Below are 19,760 nucleotides of genomic sequence, written 5' to 3'. Positions count from 1 at the left end.
CAAGGAGGTTGGGACTAGGATGAACAGCCTCAAACATACAGGTTAGGGTTGTCTAAGGAAAGACAATGGGACTCCAATGAAGAACCAGGAATGGGGGGGAGGAGGAACAGAATAAGGAAAGATTGACGAAGACAAGACATCTGGAGAAGTGGGCATATCAATGCACAGCTACAAGAGCACACTATCCTCCAGAGCCAGAAATTACATCCACAGTTATGGGGTCTCACTAGTCCTCTGCTCCTCATATAGCTGTAAAAACCCATGGGCAGCATGCATGTCTCTCAGCTGGTCCACAGAGGATAACAGCTTACTACTGCCAGCAGTTATGTTGTTAACTCAAGAGGCAAAGATCAGCGCTGTGGACCAAGAAGTTTCATTGCTGCTAATAACCCATGTGAGTACTAACATTATGTGATATTTTTGGTTGGGTTTTTATTAAAATCTACAAATCCACACACATAAGGATGTGAAGCCAAGTACTCAAAAATAAAAATGCCAAAATGAATTAATAAATGCCAGAGTTAATGCTGTCCCTTTGCGCACATGCATTTATGATAGTGTTTAATGACATGACAACATCCTATTTTTCCAGCAGATGCTACATGGGTCAGACCCTGCTAAGAGGATGATACGGGGCTGTACAAGGAAGAAGTCAGTTGTCCATAGGACTCCCTCCTTCCTTTGTTGTTTAAGCTGGAAGGCATGAGGCAAAGGCCATAAATCAAGGAAGGGCTGGGGTTAAGACAGCTGAAGAACTAGCTTTTATCCCTATTTCTGATGTAGAACTCCTACACGATGCCACTTTCTTTGTAAGCTGTCATTACTAGTTTGTATGTGTCTTATTTCCTGAAGTGTTTGAGATCCTGGAGTATGATTTGCAGAAGTGGCATGCACTCACAGGTGCAATGGATATCAATGGCAGCTGGCTTTGAACACATATAATGCTGTATACAATTGGACTGTGTACTCTGAAAGAAGGTCAGATGCTGGTCAGCTCAAACTATGAACCCAAAATTAGTGGGCAGCTTTGACTGTAGCCTGTGCTTTAGCTCCTTACCTGTAAAACAGTGTATTGAGGGGTGGGAGGGATCTCTTTTTTACAGTGATGTTGTAAATATAAGTTCTATCAAGGTCTATGAAGCCTTTAGAGACTATAGTGCTGAGCACCACAAAAAAGCCTAAGGAAATGACTAATTCTATCTTTAGAACAGGTTTTGTCCAGCATGCAGTAAATAAAGCATCAGGTCACAGACTGAATAGTGAAAACTATGGGAGCCCAATCCATAATGTGTACAGAATGGGCCTGTGGAAAAAGCAGCATGTGATCATGAATTAAAGATCATCTTGGAATAACTATATATATAAGCAGCCAAATTAGAATTGCATAGGCAGCCTTAATTCTGACATTTTAAAAGTCATTTAGTAGTTCATTTGCCCATTTTAATAGTGTTCGTTTAATATAGCTGTGTGCACGCCATATTTCATTTAAAAGATTATACACATTTGTATACAAATTAGATGCAGCCGTCCAGTCTCTGGCATGATGCAACCCTTGTCACCAAGAAGGCTGGGTGCCTCTGAACTAAGATATACCTTTTATAAGAAAAATATTGTACAACAGAGTGTATAAATGAAAGCGTTAACAAGTCATCCGTTACTGTCACAGGCAAGCAGTGCAAGGCATTACATAGAGCAACACTGCACTCTGCTGGGAGACAATGAATATAACAACTGTTATGCTCCCTAATAAGGGCTTATGATGTCAAATTCCCTGGAACTCAACAATTTACAGCCCAATCCTATAGCTCGCACTATCACTGATAATCTTCTCAATTAGCAAACAGTTCACACAACAGATATGCTCGTTATCATCTTCTTTGATGCTGCCAATCTAAGAGTATTCAATACCAGAAAACAAATTCAGTACCACAAAAACAAGTTGTGCTGTTGCTAAACCCCGTAGAACTTAAAAACTGTTCTTGTTAACACAGAAAAACTGGTGCCTGCAGAATTTAGAGAGAGAGTTTTAGGAGAAAAAAAATATAGGGGGTGGGGGGGGTGGGAAGGAAGGGAGGAAGGTCAGGTGTAAGTGCTACTAACAAGTATTTATGAAAATAATCAATTCAATCTTACTCTGGACTACTGATGCTCCTAGAGTTAATGTGTAAGGGTGTCTTTACATGTGCTCTAGGGTGGGGTGCTTTAATTAAAGCAGCTCCCACAGTATCTTGTGTATTTAGCACCCCACACTTCCAAACAGTAGTGGGGCGCTTTAACTAAAACTTGTTTACTGAGCTTTAACTAAGTGCCCCTGCTGTCATTTTGCAGCATGGGGAAGCAGAATACACATGACACAGAGGCTAACTAGCACGCTCCAACAGAACTGATTAATCGAGTCAGCTCCGACATGTTGGTAATTAGCACCCTTTGGAGAAGGTGTTGGGCATGTGTGTAGGTGCCCTAAGGTGCCACCCTGTCCTGCCTTCTGCCTGATTTCAGACTAGCACAGCTAACTACCTCTTGCTATTAATGCTGTGTATATTCTGCACTTGTCTGCATGTCAGTGTCTTCTGCAAAGCTTCACTGATGGATACTACTGAATAATTTGTATTTGTTTTTCTATTTAGAATAACACAACCTGATGGACTAAGAGGCTGGGGCTACCTCAGAGTACTGGGAATTTGCTCTCTTTCCTGAGAGTGAAATACTTTGTTGTGAGCTGGATTAACATTTGGTTTATTTCACAGGAGAAGAGAGCTGGAAAGAAAGACTGAAATGAAAGGAAAGTTATTGCTTTTCATATTAAGTGAAGGAGAAAGAGCTTTCACGGAAACTTCGTAGCAAGAAAGAGGGCATGAGGACAAGAGAGAGGGGGAGACAGAGAGAGAGAGAGAAGGATCTGCCAAGACAGAATGTGAAAAACTGAGCGCACAGAAGAGATGTAGGCAGGGGAAGAAGCAGGTGTGCACAGCCTTCAAGCAGATTTTATTGCCAAGTTAAAAGGAAGGCAACGAAGGACTTCATAGGAGCAGCATAAACCAGCAGGTGGGTTGGCCCCCACCCCATGGAGTGTTTAACTATTGTAGAATGGCAAATTCCCACACTCTGATCGATCATATGTTGCTGCATGTTCCTGTAGTAAAGCTTCTTTCCTTCTCTACAAGGAGTACTTTCTCCTTTTTGATTGGGGTAATCTCTTGCTATTTGAAAAAAACCCAAAAAACCCAAAAAAAACCCCTTTCTAAATTCCCTTAAAATACTTATAGGGCAGTCTCTGGCTATGGCTAGAAGTAACTTTGAACCATCTCAAAAAGGGAAAGGAGAGCTGCCCCTCTGCAGTGCACATCGGCGGTTACAGATTAACTGTTACCTTTGCATGCTCTCACAGCAATGCAAATGAGCTAAAATTGCTGCCAACTGAACCCTGAAAAGAAACGGGACTAACGTCACAATAGTTTTGCTACACCTGTATGGTTAAAGGACCACAGGGACTTTATAGTTGCATCATACAGGACGCAAGAATTAAAATTAGAGAAGGTAATTTAAACCCTAAAGAATCTTTTCAAGTCCCTAGGAGAGCTCCTCGACAGTCTTTTTACTGCAATCACAACTGTGAGGCATGAATAATTTATCCAGTACTCTGCCACTAATTACCAAAACCAACAAAGAAAGCCAAGGTAAAAAAAATGTAAGTGCAAAAGTAGAAAAATTATACTAACCTCAAGCCTCTTTTCAAGAGACTCTATTCTGTCTTTTTTGCTGGCCAAGTTTGCTCGGGTGTATCGGTTCTGTCCGGGTAGGTATAACACCTGGCTGTAACATTCTTCCCACACCTGGTTATAAGCTTCACTTGAGAGCTCTCCATGCCCCATTCCTTGCTTTACCACCTCCATCTCTTGGGCCAATAGGTCTTGAGCCTGTTGGGAATGATGAGATAAATTACAACAACAAGATACAGGATGAGACAATTTCTCATTACCTCCATCATGCAATTAAGAGAGGTCATTTCTCTCTCATTACAAAAACCTTGTTGTTAGCATAACCTAACTGTTAAGTTTAACACAGATGCTATTGATTTTAAATGAATCCCTGGAACGGGGTTACTCCTACTGAAGTAAGCCCCTCATTTCAAGCAGCTCCACCAGTCCTGATATTCCACTCTGCTGTCCTTTGCAAAAGCAGTGAAACATCTCAATCTGACTGCAAGAGATAAAAGCAATTTGTTCAAGAGGGAGAAGGGCAGGTATTCTAGCAGCTGCTCTATAGGACAGAAATCACTTCTCTATTTCCTTTTGCTTCTCATCTTTAGAAGAGCCTGGGAAAATCCATACTAACATGAAATTCACACTATGAAGCAGGGAAGACTATGCTGTTCATAGCTAAAAAATACATTTTGACAGAGGAGGACACAACCAAATGGGGACACAACTAATACCCATCAAGCAGAACAGTGTGTGCCTATGTCTCCAAAGAGATCTTTGACATTGCAGAAGCCTGCTCTGTTATACTGGCATAATGCTATGGATCAAACTGGTATAATGCAGAGATCAGTCCCTGGTCTCAGGACCACACCCAGGATATATGCTAGTAATACATCCAATAAAAAGCAAAGACAATCCACAACACACAACGCCATAGCTCCCATTTCCACTGTGTGCGTTATTGTAAAAAGCAAAACGCTCCGTTTCCACATTCAATGGATTCTCAACCAGGGTACCCAGAAATTTCAAATAGAAATGCACAGTTACGGTCTTTCTGAGTTCTTTGCAACAAAAAACCTGCTCTATTATTTTTCTGTAGTCAAAAAAGTGAAAAAGCTAAGAGCTGTTATTTCCCAAGGGGTGACTTGAGTCTTTCCAATGGTGCCTCGAGTTTAAAAAGGCTGAGAACCACTGTAGTAGATAAACCACTGAATGTCAGCTAATCCTTATAGTAGCAAGAAGCCTGGAATCATCCACTCGGAGGAATACAAGGAATTAACCAGGCATGCATCTAGATGAGACAGAATAATAAGAGTCAAAACATTTTTCTTATAGTTAAACCCTAAAAAGCATTTTTTCCCCTGAGAGCTTGAATTTTCACCTCTTGATGGCCTGGTTAGATTATTTTGTTATGAAACCCATGTAGTTTTCAGAGCTTTATAAGCTCCATTATTTTAGACAGCCCTTTGTATAAAGGGAGAAAACGTGGCATCTTCTAAAGAGGGCTGAGAAAAAAAAATTAGAAAAGCTATCAGGGTTTTAATGAAGACTAGCTTACACGGTGATGTTCAGTGTGTCAAAAATCCACCTGAAAGTACAGATGGCTGTATAGGGGGTACTGCTCAATGAACTGAGAGAGCAAGAAAGAGAGAGTGAAAAACAAGTTTTGTCTGACAATTAAGAAAAAAAAAAATTTCCAGTGACTACTCAGCAAGTTTCCAGACAGGGAGAACTACTGGAATGTGGAACAGTCTCCAAGGGAAGTGAAAGAAGCCCCGATTCTTGGTACACTTAAAAATAGACTGGACAAAGCACTAAAATGTGTACCTACGGGAACAATCTGACATTGGCAAGGTGGTGAACTACATGATCTAACTGCATTTTCCATCTCTAGCTTCTACTGCTATGAAATTTTCAAACATAATTTTTCATTCACTAACATGTTGGAAGTACATTTTGTTCAGCATTGCTAGTCTTAGGCTCTTGAAATCACAACTGAGATATGATCACAAATCTGGTTGGTTTTTTGTTGTTTTTTTTTTTTCTTTTCACATCTTTAATGTTTCCGAGGAACCAGATATCTGGGCTGGGCAGTCTAAGAACCTGTACAGAAATCTATCTAGAACCTAACCATGCAAAACCCTTTTATATAAAACACATTAGAACACAAATTTGTCCTTTTCATCCATTTTGATGCCAAAGTAACATTAGTAAAAGATTACTGGCAAACTCACAGGGGAAAACCTCTCAAAGAACAAACTCCACTGATTTACTTCTGAAATTTGTTATCTGTTATTTGGCTATACAGTAAAACATCTGTAATTACTTAATGCATGTATATCCTGAACAAAAGCCCTTGGTACATGACCCAAAGACAGTTGCTTGATTTGGAGGATAGAAGCAAGTCAAGATGGAGCTCCCAGCCGGAGTGCTGTGCTGTTCCAGTAGCAACCAAGTCTGTTTATATAGCAACCCTTATGTCCAGCCAGCTTTGCTTCAAGCTCAGTTGTTGTAAATGAAGATCCCGTTAAATACAGAGCAGCAGAATTGGCAGTGGCATAAATCAAATACCATGGCCTTAGAGCTGAGCATTGCTAAAAGCTGTTTATAAAGTTGACAGTGACTAGGTGGAGAAAGGTGTTGGAAATGTGTACTCATTATTTTCCATATAATACTGTGGCATTTTTCAGCTGACTGTCTCAAGGTCTTTTCCAACATTTACCAAACAAATCAAACACCCTGGGAATACAGGCAGTGGCTACAGGAAAGCTGTGTGGGCTGAAGGAGTCGGGTCGTAACTTCTAACCCTAGCTGTATTCTGGCTCTGCCACTGACTCATTGGCTCTACGAGGCTTGGAAAACTCATTTAATCTTTTTGGTCTCTCTTTCCCAGTGTGGAAAAAGTAGAGAATACACATGGACCTCCCATACTGGAATCCTGTAAAGGTTAGTCAGTGCCTGGGCAGCTCTGAATGAAGAAAATCAAGTGCTAAACATCATACTTCTTGGATTGTTTCCACTTCAGCAGTGAACACAAGAAAAGTATGGTAGTTCTCTAGTAATGAACAGTAACAATACTTAGCAGGTAGAGGATAAGAGGAAAAGATCACACCCTATTTAAGGCTACAGGGTCATTTAGTTTAAAATAACAAGTAGTTTTACTGTGGCAACAGTAGTAAGAAGTCTTGGGCCAAGTGATTATGACTAGTGTTTTAAATTTTATCCAAAGAAACCCAACCTTTCCAGCACACAATGCCTCCCTTCAGCAGGCAGAGGCACTGGCTTAGGAATAAGTCAGGGGGAGACTGGGCCTCTGAACTACCAACGACACTTCTTGCAGCACTTCTACAGTCTTTGAAAGTCTCCCAGTACAGGTTCACCTCAGCCAGTGCCTGCTTTCCCTGGAACATGACAGGATCTAGTGCCCATATGTTGGTAGCAGTATGCCATATAGTTCTTACCTTTTTGAGGTCATCTTTGGAGAACTTATCATAAGGACTTTGTTCCAGATAAGTCATATGCTCTGTGCTGCTGGCTCCAAATCCTGGGCCTTTCCCCTTCTTAGCCCCAGGCTGCTCTCCATATGGGTGATGCAGAAGATCAAAATGAAGCATGGTGATCATCTCTTTCTTTATCAGTTCTTCACTCTTCTGCAGGTCTGTCAGAGGAGGTTCTACATTCAAGGGTCTCAGGATTGTTTCATTAACCTACCCAGAAATAAAACATGTTTAGAAACAAACACTCCCATTCGCCAAACTGTACCTGTACCATTCAAACATTCCCGATGGAACAAGGAACTAAGCTGTATGCAACAGATGCTCAAAATGCTTCAAACTACATTTTATCTAGTCCAGATTTTGTATTCTAGATGGAGGCAGAATCTGGCCACATGATAATGAAATGAGCATGCTAACAAAACAATATTATTCTATTCTGACCTTGCTTAGTTCCGCTATACCTCCCAATGAAGGTGAAAGGACTATTTTGGTATCTGCTTTAAAGCAAAGGGGAGCAATAAAAGGGAATTTGGATTTTACACAAATTGTGAAGAAACTTCTTGTACTTACTTCCGAAGGCCTTGGCAAATTCTTCTGAACAGCTTTGTGCATGCGCTTCAGCTCCTTTACACGTTCTGCATCTCTAATAGCCTAGACAGATATTTCATATGTTAGATCAGTCACTGCAATAAAGTCAGCTATTTCCCAGTAACACGAGATGAACAGCAGTAGGATCTACTGCAGGAGAATTTATGGGAATAAAGAACACAGCAAAAAACTGCACGAACAGGAGAGTGCAAGGGCCAACTGACCAGTCATTTCCACCCATTGTGTAAGATGGTCCTAATTTAATTCATGATCCAAAGCCCAGTAAAATTCATGGAAAAAGTCTCTCATTCACTTTGCTGGGCTATGGATCCCATGGGCTCATCCTCTCCAGTATGCTGTTCTTTAAGCATTTCCCCACCTTAGATTCAACCGCACAAGAAATCTACTCTATGACCCCACCTGGTCTTGCTCCTTCAGCTTTCTATGGCCTCTGGTCAATCTGTTGCCAGGCCAACACTTATCCCATGATGGCAGTTTAGAAAGCAACCCAGGGGTTATGTTTCCCCACATCCTGGCTATGAATAAAGTGTTGAGGCAGCTGTGTCTAAGAACAGAAGGATGATAGCCAGCATCTGTGCAAGAGGAGAAAATAGAGCCATGAACCATCCTCCAGCACACTTACAGAGACAGCCACGGGTTGGCTGCAGGATACTGGAACTTCAACGTAGATATTTCCAAATGTCTCTATTAAGGCTCAAAAATTATTAAAAAGCAAAAAAACTAGAACTCTTGGTTCAGAGATGATACCTTTTATTAGACCAACTGAGAAGTTTCAAAAAATTATCTTTTTCTGAAAGCTTTTGGGCTCACATGCCCTTTCATCAGGCTCAGGGAAAGTTAAAGATAGTAAAAAGTCCCCATATGTAGGAAATAAATTTCATTTTTTCACAGAGGAAGCAGAAGCTGGAAATCTATTAAGGCTCTATCACTCACTCACAGACCTTTTATATTCTCTTATGTGGTGACATTTTTGTTTTTACACTCTGGGGGCACAGGTCAGGGAACACAGTTTGTCCTGCCTGTTGGCTTAGGAGCCTAGGCTGTTATAAAGTTACCTTACCTGATGCTATACAAGTTATTTGTCTCTGAATAAAGGAAATAGCCTTTCATGCCTACACAGTAGCAGGGCTGGCAGAGTGCTAGCTATACCTTTCCAGAGCTCCACACTGCACCTTTCTTGCAGCACCACTGGAAGTGCAGCCTCTTTAAAAGCCACCACCTCTTGGACAAGGTACCTGTTCTGTCTCTCTCTCCAGAGCAGTATTGCTTCAAAATTTTGCCCTGGATCTCAGTTTCCTTCAACTATAGAAGGGAGGTAGATAAATGCTATTAGGTATTTACTCCATATTTGTCTCATAGTCTACTGACACCAACTCCTCACCCAGAGAACTCCGTGGATTGGTTTGTATAGCTCCAAGTTGCCAAGCAGTTAGTATGAACAAATTCTGGAATAACAATGAATGGGCATGTGTACACATGAAATTAACACACAGCAATCAACTCTGGTGCATATTGTGCTGGAGTTTATTACTCCTGGGTGTGCCACTTGAATGTGTCCCTGGGACTACAGCACATTGAGCCAGGTTGCAGCAGTCCCAGCTGGCAGCGGGTCCGGGGGAAGAGGAATCAGCCTGCCAACCTGAGGCTGCTCCAACCTGATGCACCGTGCTGCACAGGGACTGGCTGGGCCATGAGGGTGCTCCAGTGCAGGCTAGCTAGCAGGCAGCCCCTACACTGAAGCATCCTTGTGCTCAAGCCAGCCCCATCACCATCTACACATCCGTTGCTGTGCGCAAAACAATTCATCCACAAAAAAAAACAACAACTCAGTCCCAGGATAGTACTTGATTTACAAGTACTAAGCTGTGGCGGAGTTTATTAGTTTACTGTGGCCTAACAGGACCGCTCACACAGACACTGAGATGTTTACTGTGGAGCTAGTTAGGCAGCTCGACAGTAAACATTTTGTGTAGATGCGCCCATTTTCATACTAACCAAGGGTATATATCATGTAATGTAAATATATCCCATCCTTTGGTTACAAGACCATGCAGATTTGTATTGTATTTGTATTCCACTCTATTTACAATTGTTTCCAATAGAGGAGATGGCATTAACAAAGATCCTAACATACGTATTCATAAGATTCAAATTTAATAAAGTTCTGTCTTTTATTCACTTTCCAAGGTAGATAACTAAAATGCTGCTTTAAAAAGATAATACACTAAAAACAACTTTCCCATTAAATTTTTAAAATGAATATCCCTACCTTTGATCTTTAAAAAAGCAATATATATATATTTATTTTAAAAAAGCAATATTTTATATATATAAAAATCAGAGCACCCAGTTGGATAAAATCCAACTTGCCACACCTTCATATTAAAGTTCACATGTGATGGACTGCACGTGAATCTGAACGTATGTTTTTAATGGAAACTTTATCTGCATAATGATACACAAATCTATGAATCTTTGCAGAACTGGAACTTAGAAATAGAAGAAATATTTTCATCTTCTTTTTCAGGAGATTCTTATTAAACCTTTCAATCTGTTAAGATTAGGTGGGATTTATATTTTTAACTTACTTAATTTAAAAAAAAATCAGTTTATATTATAACATTAGTATGTTCCTTTAAATATCCTGACTAAAAGTAGTTCTCAACCAGGGTGTTATGACAGTATTAGGTATGCAGTCATGATCCACAAGATAAACCCAGTGATTTCAAATGGAATCTATAGTGCTAAAAACATTCTGATGTGCTGTGGTCTGAATTCTTTGCAACAGAAGAATTGCTCTATTATTTTTCTAGAGTCAAAAAACTAAGCTGGCATTTTCTAAGGGGTCCCTTGAGTCAAAAAAAAGTTGAGAACCACGGTCCTAAAGTCAGTCCACTTAACAGTTTTGCTCATTTTCCTCTACATGCCATTGCTTTTACTAAGAATTCTTCTCAAACCATATGAAATAACCTACTGCATGGAGCCTTGCTGGCAATTTATTAACTTATTCTCACCTGTTTGCGAGCATCAATATCAGCAGCATCTTCCACAAAGGTCTCATCTACTTCATGTTCCTCAAGCTCTTTTTCTGCATTTTCTGGTAATACAATCTCAAAGTCATTCTTTGGGGCAGGAAGAGACAGAAGGCCTACACGAAGATGCTCACGAGACTCCCTCTCCTGTTGAAAGTTAATCAAGTGTTAATCATTCTGTATTTGGGAACAGAGATTTATATAACATAGTAGGTTTCCATGTTCCTAACCTAATACATACATACAAAAAAGGAACAAAAGTTCCTTATGGTGATTTTTAAGCTTTCTGGGAAACCAATTATTAATAGAACACATAAGTGAACATTAATTTTAAAGATGTTTTATGAAGGAGGAATGTTATTAAACCCTGTCATACAAAAGGCAGAGTGAACACACTATGGAGTGAAGGAATCTCTTGGTGTTAGCAGAGGATGTAGAGCTCCCCTAAAGACACCTAGTGCAAGAAAAAGCACTCAGAAAAAACAGACAGCGGGCTACTGTAGCTTAAGAGTGGCTCTTTTTAGTGGATCTTCCAATGCAACATTAGGGTTTCACCGAGCCATGCATTTCATGAAGGCATCAGATAAGAGTACTGGGTATAGGGCTATTTATGAGCTGGCTAACTTAAGACTTTTCTTTTAGATAGTACCGCAGCTTCCAAACAGTGGCTTAGACCTGAAAAAAACTATGATACAGTGGTTTAATAGCAAAAGCAATAGCACACTGGGGAGATTCGTAGGACGTCGAAAGACCTTGCTGACCCTTTCATAGGCAAAAGCCAGGCTTACTTTAAACACACTGACATCACAATGAAACACTCTTTAAGTACCTACAAATAGGCCTTGTCCTTTAAACTGAAAGAAAACTTCATATTCTGGATTCTAAGAGCTATATCCTTAAAAAAATAAAATGGGCTTTGGATTGCATGTGTTTTGCTAGTCCTAAGAGAAACACCAATGCCCCTGGTGGGAGCCATCCAAAGCCACAGTACAGGCTGCAGTTAGCCACATAAAAAGGAGTTCCAAGGTAAGGCCTATTAGCTCTGTACCCTCTTACCCTACATCTAATTGGCAAGATTTATCTGGCCGAATAACCAAGACTGGAAAACTCTGTTGCCAAAAGGTAATGAAAAAATCTGAATGTGACCACAAGATTCCTGGGCATCCCAAGGCCAAAAGCTCCTAATGGGTAAAACTTAAAACTCTTTTAGCTCCATTTTGTCAACACTGAAGGCTGATGAGAAGGTCCTGTACCTGGAACTGGCAGCCAAGATTATGAGGGATTTGAGGGTTTAGTTGGATTGCACGAAAAATTAATCTTTCCTTGAGACGGAGTATTTCCTGTTCAGCTTCAAAGAGCCAAGCGGGACTAAGACCTTGTTATTTCCAAACATCTTTCCTTAATGGATAGTTTGAGCTCTTTCACTCAAAGCCATTTTTAGTTTTCTTATGTGGCAACATTTTTGTTTTTAAAATATACTCTTGATGTTACAAAAATGCTAAAATGGGAAAGTATGTTAAGGAGATAATCTTAACTCTGAAGACGTTTAATGGAAGATTCAGGTCCCCCTCGTGTTCTACTTACCAGCTGCTTTGTATAAGATGGGTCACTGTAATCTGCCATTCCTTCCTCTGGATTGATGTTTAACTTGTCTCGCAGGGGAGTTCTACCTGGTGTTGCTCCAACTGCTGGTTTAGGAGTTGTTCCCCCACGAGGGGTTAAACCTTCTGGTCCATGAGAAGGAGTCCTAGGAAAAAAACCCCCATATTTGATCTATGAAGCGGCACCAGAAAATATATCCAGATATTAATAAGACACTAAAACCAGTGGTAAGCTGATTACAAGGAGCAAACTAATACCAAATTGGGTAAAGGATATTTCAACCTGAAGCCTAACAGATTTCAGTGCCAGTGAAGAGAAAATTCAGGTGTAAAACACCTGGTCCAGCAGTTAGGACATTAGCTTGGGACTCAAGAAAGAAAACCTTCCTGAAACAGGTCACTTGTTTCTCTGGCCCTCGTATGGCCATTAATGAAATTGTACTTCTCAACCACCAAGGCTTTCAGGAAAGTACATATATTAAAAGAAAGTTGATTCAGTGATTGGAGCCTGTGCAAATCACTTTAACAGATAAAACACTTTAATTCTTAGTTCTTTGTTATTTGTGATGATGTTTCACATTGCGATAGGGAAAACTGATAACACTTTTGTACAATAATAAAATCAACCACACCAAAGGAAAAGATACTCTCTCTTTACAGTATAGTACAGTAAATATAGAGACACTGAGTAAAAACTAGTAAAAATTTTCATAGAACAGGATAGAACATGTGCTGTACAGAACAAGCCTGGCCAAGAGTGAGCTGGATTACATGATTTAATAGATCATTGTGTTTCTAATTACTATGATTCTGCTGTAACACTATAATAAAAAACGTATTGGTAATTTCTCTCCATGAAGAAAAAGTAACAGTACATACACACACACTGACTCTCTCAGAGCACCATATTTAAAGTACAAGTACAAAAGTTATATCATTTTAACAATGGCATTTAGAAAAATACTGCCATTCATTTTTAGACTTAAAAAAAAAAAAAAAAAAAGGGTATTTCAGCAAATCGTCCATCAAAATGTCAAAACCAATTTCACCGAACTTCATTTTATTTGGCCCAGAACAAGCAACATTCTAGTTTCACAGAGAAGAAACGCAGTTTTTCCTAGAGCCAAAAAAATATTAGAGACTTGAATGCATTAAAGTAACATTTTAAAACTTATATTTTCAGAAGTATTGTCACAACTAAGGCCTCAGTATTCTGTAGTGAAAGACGACAGTTACCATGGCTTAGTAGCAGCAAAACGTTAGAAATTTCAGATTACCACACAGTAATAGTGAAGCATAGGAAACAAGATAAATGTATTCTTACTTACATGTTTAGAAATGCTCTGTTGAACAAATAAATAGTAAAACGATCTAACCCGTTTTAAAACCTCTGATGGCAGGAAGGTTCTATTTCATTATACTATTGCTTCTTTAAATAAAAGGAGATACATTTTAATACCACCGTTTCTAATATTATATGCATAGATTTCTTTGCTCAAAATTCTAGATTGATACAAGCAAAGTACATTTACGCATGTGCAAACCTAAGTTTTCAGGGAATGGAAATACTTAAATGTAAGACCGTATCTACTGATTTAATCCAGCAAGCAAAAGGGCACAGGCCAAACCCTACACTTCTGCTCAGCCCCACTGAATTCAACAGGTCTCCACAAAAAAAAAATCTGGTTTTAGAGATTCCTTTGCAGAAGAGGGGTACGATTTTTTTTCCAGAGGTTGGTCTGAGAGGGTTTTTGAAAAGCTGCCACAAAGGCCCCTTTTATTTCATTCTGTACTTCCATGAACATGATATATAGAAATAAAATTAGAACTTGGGTTGAAAAACTTCACACACAAAATGCACCAAGGGTAATATTTTTTAGTCCTATGGAACTTGGCATTTGAGGTACGTGTGTTTATTCAGGACCTACTGTAAGAGTCAAACTAACAATTCCATAATATTTAGATTGGCAACAGAAGAAATTTTATATATACTCACATATGTATGGCCTATAAAATATTTACCTCAGCTTTTCAAAGGTTCACAGTGGTTTTTAATCAAGTGACTCCCCAAAGAGACCCCAGAGGCAATACTTGGAAAAGGCTATGATCTGCCACCAAACAGAATGCCAGTGTCCATCTTAAAACGTACCAGCAGCACGGTATTATTTATATTACCGTAGCCACTGGAGTAATAGGCATGGACCAGAACCCCAGATGATTTGATTTTTATAAACAGAGAGTAAGACAACGTGGGCTGGACTTGACAAAGATATATAAGGGAAAAAAAAAAAAGCTAGAAAGATTGAAGCAGGGAGGGGAAATCAAGCTAGAGTTTGTCCTTGGACACTAATCCATTAATCGTGTTGCTTTACTTTATTGAAAACAAACAAACAAACAAAAAAACAAAAAACCAACCCCACATATACATGCATTATTCTATAAGCTTGTGGACAGAGGTGCTCTCTTTTATTAGACCAACAAGATTTTTGCAAAAAAAAATTCTTTAATTGCAAACTTGCAGGCACAAACACCCTCCATCAGGCATCAGAGAAAAGACTGTAAAAGTTCTCCTGCGTAGAAATGAAAGTTCATATTTCATAGTTCAAATTTGAAATGAAATCTCCATATTTTCCCAAGCTGGAAACAACTGTGACCACCTGAAACCTGAGATCCTGCCCCTGCCTTTGTCTAAGGTAATTTGCATTATCACAGTCTCACAGGAGAGCTGAGACTCCTTACCAGCTAACAACTGCTGCCCAGAGGGTTTTCCATCTATTGACTCCTCTGTGAAATCCTATGAAATATGAACTTTCATTTCTACCCAGGAGAACTTTTACAATCTTTTCTCCGATGCCTGATAAAGGGTGTGTCTGAAAGCTTGCAATTAAAGAATTTTTTTTGCAAAAATCTTGTTGGTCTAATAAAAGATATCATCTCTACTATGAGCCCCGATTGGCTTTTCCTTTAGACCAATGCAGCTACAACCTGGATACCCGATACATATACTATATCCACACAGCTGTCTCTGAAGGGCATGCTTTACCTGAAGGGTGTTGAAAGCACTGTATTTGGAGTCTGAACAACTTGTCTTTGGGGTGTCACCCCAGAGAAGTCACTCTCGTGGAGGGGAGTATTCAGACCACCTTTCAGGGGGGTGTCTACGTTGGTTAGGGCCATCAAGTTCTGGGCTTCCTGTGTGATAAAGAAGAGCACGTTACTTACTAGGTTCTCCAAAGCCACAGTTTGCTCTGCAAATTAAACAGGCCTATTGTTAAAAGTGACTATGAATAAGATCAGTCAGGCAAAGGTCAAAGCATCTTGTTGAAAAATGTTTAAAATGTGCTAATTTTAAGGACACTATGGTTACGGATCTTGCACTTCAATTATAACAGAAATATTTTTAAATGTCCTTTCCAATAAAATATCATACACAAACAGGTGCAAATATAAAAGGTTTGCTTAATATCTCAGTTTCCTTCAATCTGTCAGATGTTATAGCCAAGATTTTTTGAATCACAAGTATTTCTCAAAATACTGTTCACAATAGTTTAAAAGCACTGCTACTCAAAATGTATTGTTGTGCCTATATGCCAAAAATCAGAGGCCAACAAAAATATCTAAAAAATTCATCCAAAAGCATTCATATATGCAAGCATCAAAATCATTAGGTCGTATCTGAAAAATCAGTCCATGACTGAAAGGGGACTTTGCCCTACACAGTTAACTGTGTAGAATTTATACCCCCTTCTCTTAAAAACCAGCAGTACTATAATTTCTAGAAGGAAGCAATAATCCAGACATTCATCCATACTTTCATTACTGCCCAAATAAAGAATTTCAGGTATATTTTTCAAGAACGAGAGTTTTTGATGCCTAATTCCCCATGAAGTTTCCATTTGGTTCTTAGTAATGTTTGAAGTTGAGGCTAATATTTTTATAAGTCAGTATGGTGCTAGAACAATATTCCAGCAATTCTTATAGTATATTAGTTCAGCGAGCTACAATTTATTGTAGTTTTTAAAATTACATGAGAAAGCTCAGGAAAACAAGTTTCTCTGGGTACACCTGGTATCTTTTATTAGACCAACTTAAATAGTTGGAAAAATTCCTCTTAACCAGGTTTTGGGCACAAACACCCAAGAGGAATTTTTCCAACTATTTAGTTGGTCTAATAAAGGATACCAGATTTACCCAAGGAACCTTGTCTGCCTGTGTCCTTAGACCAACATGGCTACCTACATCCATGATAAAACTCAAGTAGATAAAACAGATATTAACTATAGGAAATGATTTTTGGAATGAAATTACTGTTTTCAGAATGCAAAATCGGTTCAGTAAAATAAATTAGCAAAGCTTACCAAAACAACATTGGAGAATGTTTCTGTTTGAAACTCTTACCCTTATCACAACACTGACAACAAGCCAAGAACAATGGATTTCGCATTATCATAAATACGAGGGCTCTGCAAAATTTCAAAAGCCGTTTTGTTTCAGAGGTGTTTTGGCTCGTTTCAGTGCCCGAAACACCGAATCTGAAACACAACGGAAGGCCCTACAGGAATAGTTCAGCACAGTCCCACAGTCCTCCTTTTAAAGTGCCGGGAGGCTGGGGCTGGGTAGGGGATGGGGCCGGGCAGGGCAGCCATGGGGGCTTCTCACATGGCTCCCCCCCGCTGGGGCAGAGGCAGGCACAGCTGGAGGAGCCAGGGGAGAACCTGCAGCAGCCTGGCTGTACCTGTCTCTCCCCGGCCGACCTGAATCTCCGAACAGGTGCCAAAACAGCATCCAAACTCCAAAACAGATTTGGCTGAATCAAAACGGAACAGTGATTGGAAACACTGTTCTCCAAAGTGGCCGAATATGAAACCAAAATGAAACACAGCTGTTTTGCACAGCCCTACTAAATACTACACCTCCAAGCGTCAGCAGTTATTGATAAGGACAGACTATCCTTGTTAAAAGCAGATCACAGAATCATAGAAAATGATGGCTGGAAGGGACCTCGGGAGGTCACATCTAGTCCAACCCCTGCTCGAAGCAGGACCGTCTCCAACTACATCATTCCATTCAAAGTTTGTTGAACTGGGTCTTAAAAACCTCCAAGGATGGAGCTTCCACCACCTCTCTGGGTAACCTGTTCCAGTGTTTTACTACCCTCCTGGTGAGAAAATTCTTCCTAATATCTAACTTCAACTTCCCTTGCTGCAACTTGAGACCACTGCTCCATGTTTGGTCACCTGTCACCAATGAGAACAGTCCAACTCCATCCTCTTTGGAATTACCCGTCAGGTAGGTGAAGGCTGTTATTAAATCTTCCTTTAGTCTCGTCTTCTCTAGACTAAATAAGCCCAGTTCCCTCAGCCTCTCCTCAGAAGTCATGCTCCCCAGACCATGAACCAATTTTGTTGCCCTCTGCTGGACTCTCTCCAATTTGTCCACATCCTTTCTGTAGCGGGGGGCCCAAAACTGAACACAATATTCCAGATGTGGCCTCACCAGTGCAGAATAGAGGGGAAGAATCACTTCCCTTGATCTGCTGCCAACACACCTAGCAGTGTAGCCCAGTATGCCAGTAGCCTTCTAGGCAGCAAGAGCACACTGCTGGCTCATATTCAGCCTATTGTTTGCTGTAACCCCCAGATCCTTTTTTGCAGAGCTGCTGTCCAGCCAGTCAGCCCCCAGCCTGTATTAGTGCATGGGAGTTTTATGTCCTAAGTGCAGGACTTTGCATTTGTCCTTGTTGAACCTCATGAAATTCCTTTTGGCCTGACAGTCCACTTTTTCTAGGTCACTCTGAATCCTAGCCCTACCTTCCAGCATATCTACTACTCCCCCCAGCTTGGTGTCATCTGCAAATTTGCTGAGGGTGCACTCTATGCCATCTTAAGATCACTGATGAAGACACTGAACAAAACCGACCTCAGGACTGACCCCTGGGGCACTCCACTCAATACCAGCTGCCCACTAGACATTGAGCCATTGATTACAACTCTGAGCCAGCTGCTCCAGCCAGTTTTTTATCCACCTTACAGTCCATTCATTTAGTCCATACTTCCTTAGCTTGCCTGAGAGAATGTTGTTGGAGACCATATCAAAGCCCTACTAACATCAAGGTACATCACATCCACTGGTCTCCCCACATCCACAGAACCAGTCACCTCATCATAGAAGACAATCAGGTTGGTCAGGCATGACTTGCCACTGGTGAATCTACACTGACTGTTCCTAATCACCTTCTCCAAGTACTTAGAAAAGGATTCCTTGAGGATCTGCTCCATGATTTTTCCAGGGACTGAGGTGAAGCTGACTGGTCTGTAGTTCCTTGGATCATTCTTTTCCCCTTTTTTAAATATCGGCACTATGTTTGCCCTTTTCCAATCATCCGGGACCTCTCCTCATCGCCATGAGTTTTCAAAGATTATGGCCAGTGGCTCTGCAATCACATCAGCCAACTCCCTCAGCACCCTTCGGTGCATCCTATCCAGCCCCATGGACTTGTAAATGTCCAGCTTTCTAAACAGTCCCTAACCTGTTCTTTCACCATTGAGGGCTGCTCACCTCCTCCCCAAACTGTGCTGCTAGGTGCAGTAGTCTGGGAGCCAACCTTGCCTGTGAAGACTGAGGCAAAAAAGCATTGAGTACTTCAGCCTTTGACAGTATGACTATAAATCAGATCCCAAATTCAAATCCAGTTGGATTAAGGATAAATCTCTCAGCTTTCTTTTTTGTGGTACCTCAATCTTTTTGGTTCAACCCTCCAGTTAAAAACCCGAAGTTTTGCTCTGTCCATTTCCATTTTACCTGCAGGATCCTGTCCTGTGCAGCTGGGGTTTTGGGTGTTCGAAGGGCGATGCTGTTATTCGTGACATTATATTCAGATAAAAGGGTACTGGAAGCGGAGTTTGTAATTCCAGACTCCTCGGCTGTCTGACGGGCGATCTCACTTGCCTGGCCAACTTTTACTACTTCTTCCAGCTCTGTATCTGAAATCTGTAACAGGAAACTATTATCAAACATTAGCATACATTTGGGAGAATAACATTCTTATCTGCAGGAGTCTAAAACAGCATGGCTTTCACTCCAGTAACAATGGAGATGTCTTCTCCAAGCCAACTCAGCTAACGTCTTCAATCTACTGCATGTTGGTGGAAACGCTATTATTTTTAAAATGTATTTGCTAAACAACCAAACAGTCATAAAAAAACCCATATCCTCAAAGAGGCGAAAGACAGAGCTTTGGTAGGTACAGCAAGTGTGATGACAGCATAAGCTTCTCCACACTGTGCTGCCGATATGTCACTGAGGTTGAGACAACAGCTC

At 40.4% G+C, this 19,760-nt stretch overlaps 1 protein-coding gene across 1 annotated transcript in view; it reads right to left on the bottom strand.

The window, feature by feature from the left end:
- CDC5L (cell division cycle 5 like) overlaps window positions 1–19,760 on the bottom strand; it is a 50,160-nt gene that overhangs the window by 21,287 nt on the left and 9,113 nt on the right. The window contains exons 8-14 of the mRNA XM_006259375.4: window positions 19,242–19,430; window positions 15,484–15,632; window positions 12,424–12,586; window positions 10,822–10,986; window positions 7,769–7,849; window positions 7,163–7,408; window positions 3,720–3,917 (exon numbers count right to left, since the gene is read on the bottom strand). Coding sequence (XP_006259437.1) covers window positions 3,720–3,917; window positions 7,163–7,408; window positions 7,769–7,849; window positions 10,822–10,986; window positions 12,424–12,586; window positions 15,484–15,632; window positions 19,242–19,430 — 1,191 coding nt within the window. The remainder of the gene's footprint in view (window positions 1–3,719; window positions 3,918–7,162; window positions 7,409–7,768; window positions 7,850–10,821; window positions 10,987–12,423; window positions 12,587–15,483; window positions 15,633–19,241; window positions 19,431–19,760) is intronic.

The sequence above is a fragment of the Alligator mississippiensis genome, chromosome 1, assembly GCF_030867095.1.
Source record: "Alligator mississippiensis isolate rAllMis1 chromosome 1, rAllMis1, whole genome shotgun sequence".
Taxonomy (NCBI): Eukaryota; Metazoa; Chordata; order Crocodylia; family Alligatoridae; genus Alligator; species Alligator mississippiensis.
Note: the sequence above shows the minus strand (reverse complement) of the source record. Positions and strands in the feature narration are given on the sequence as shown.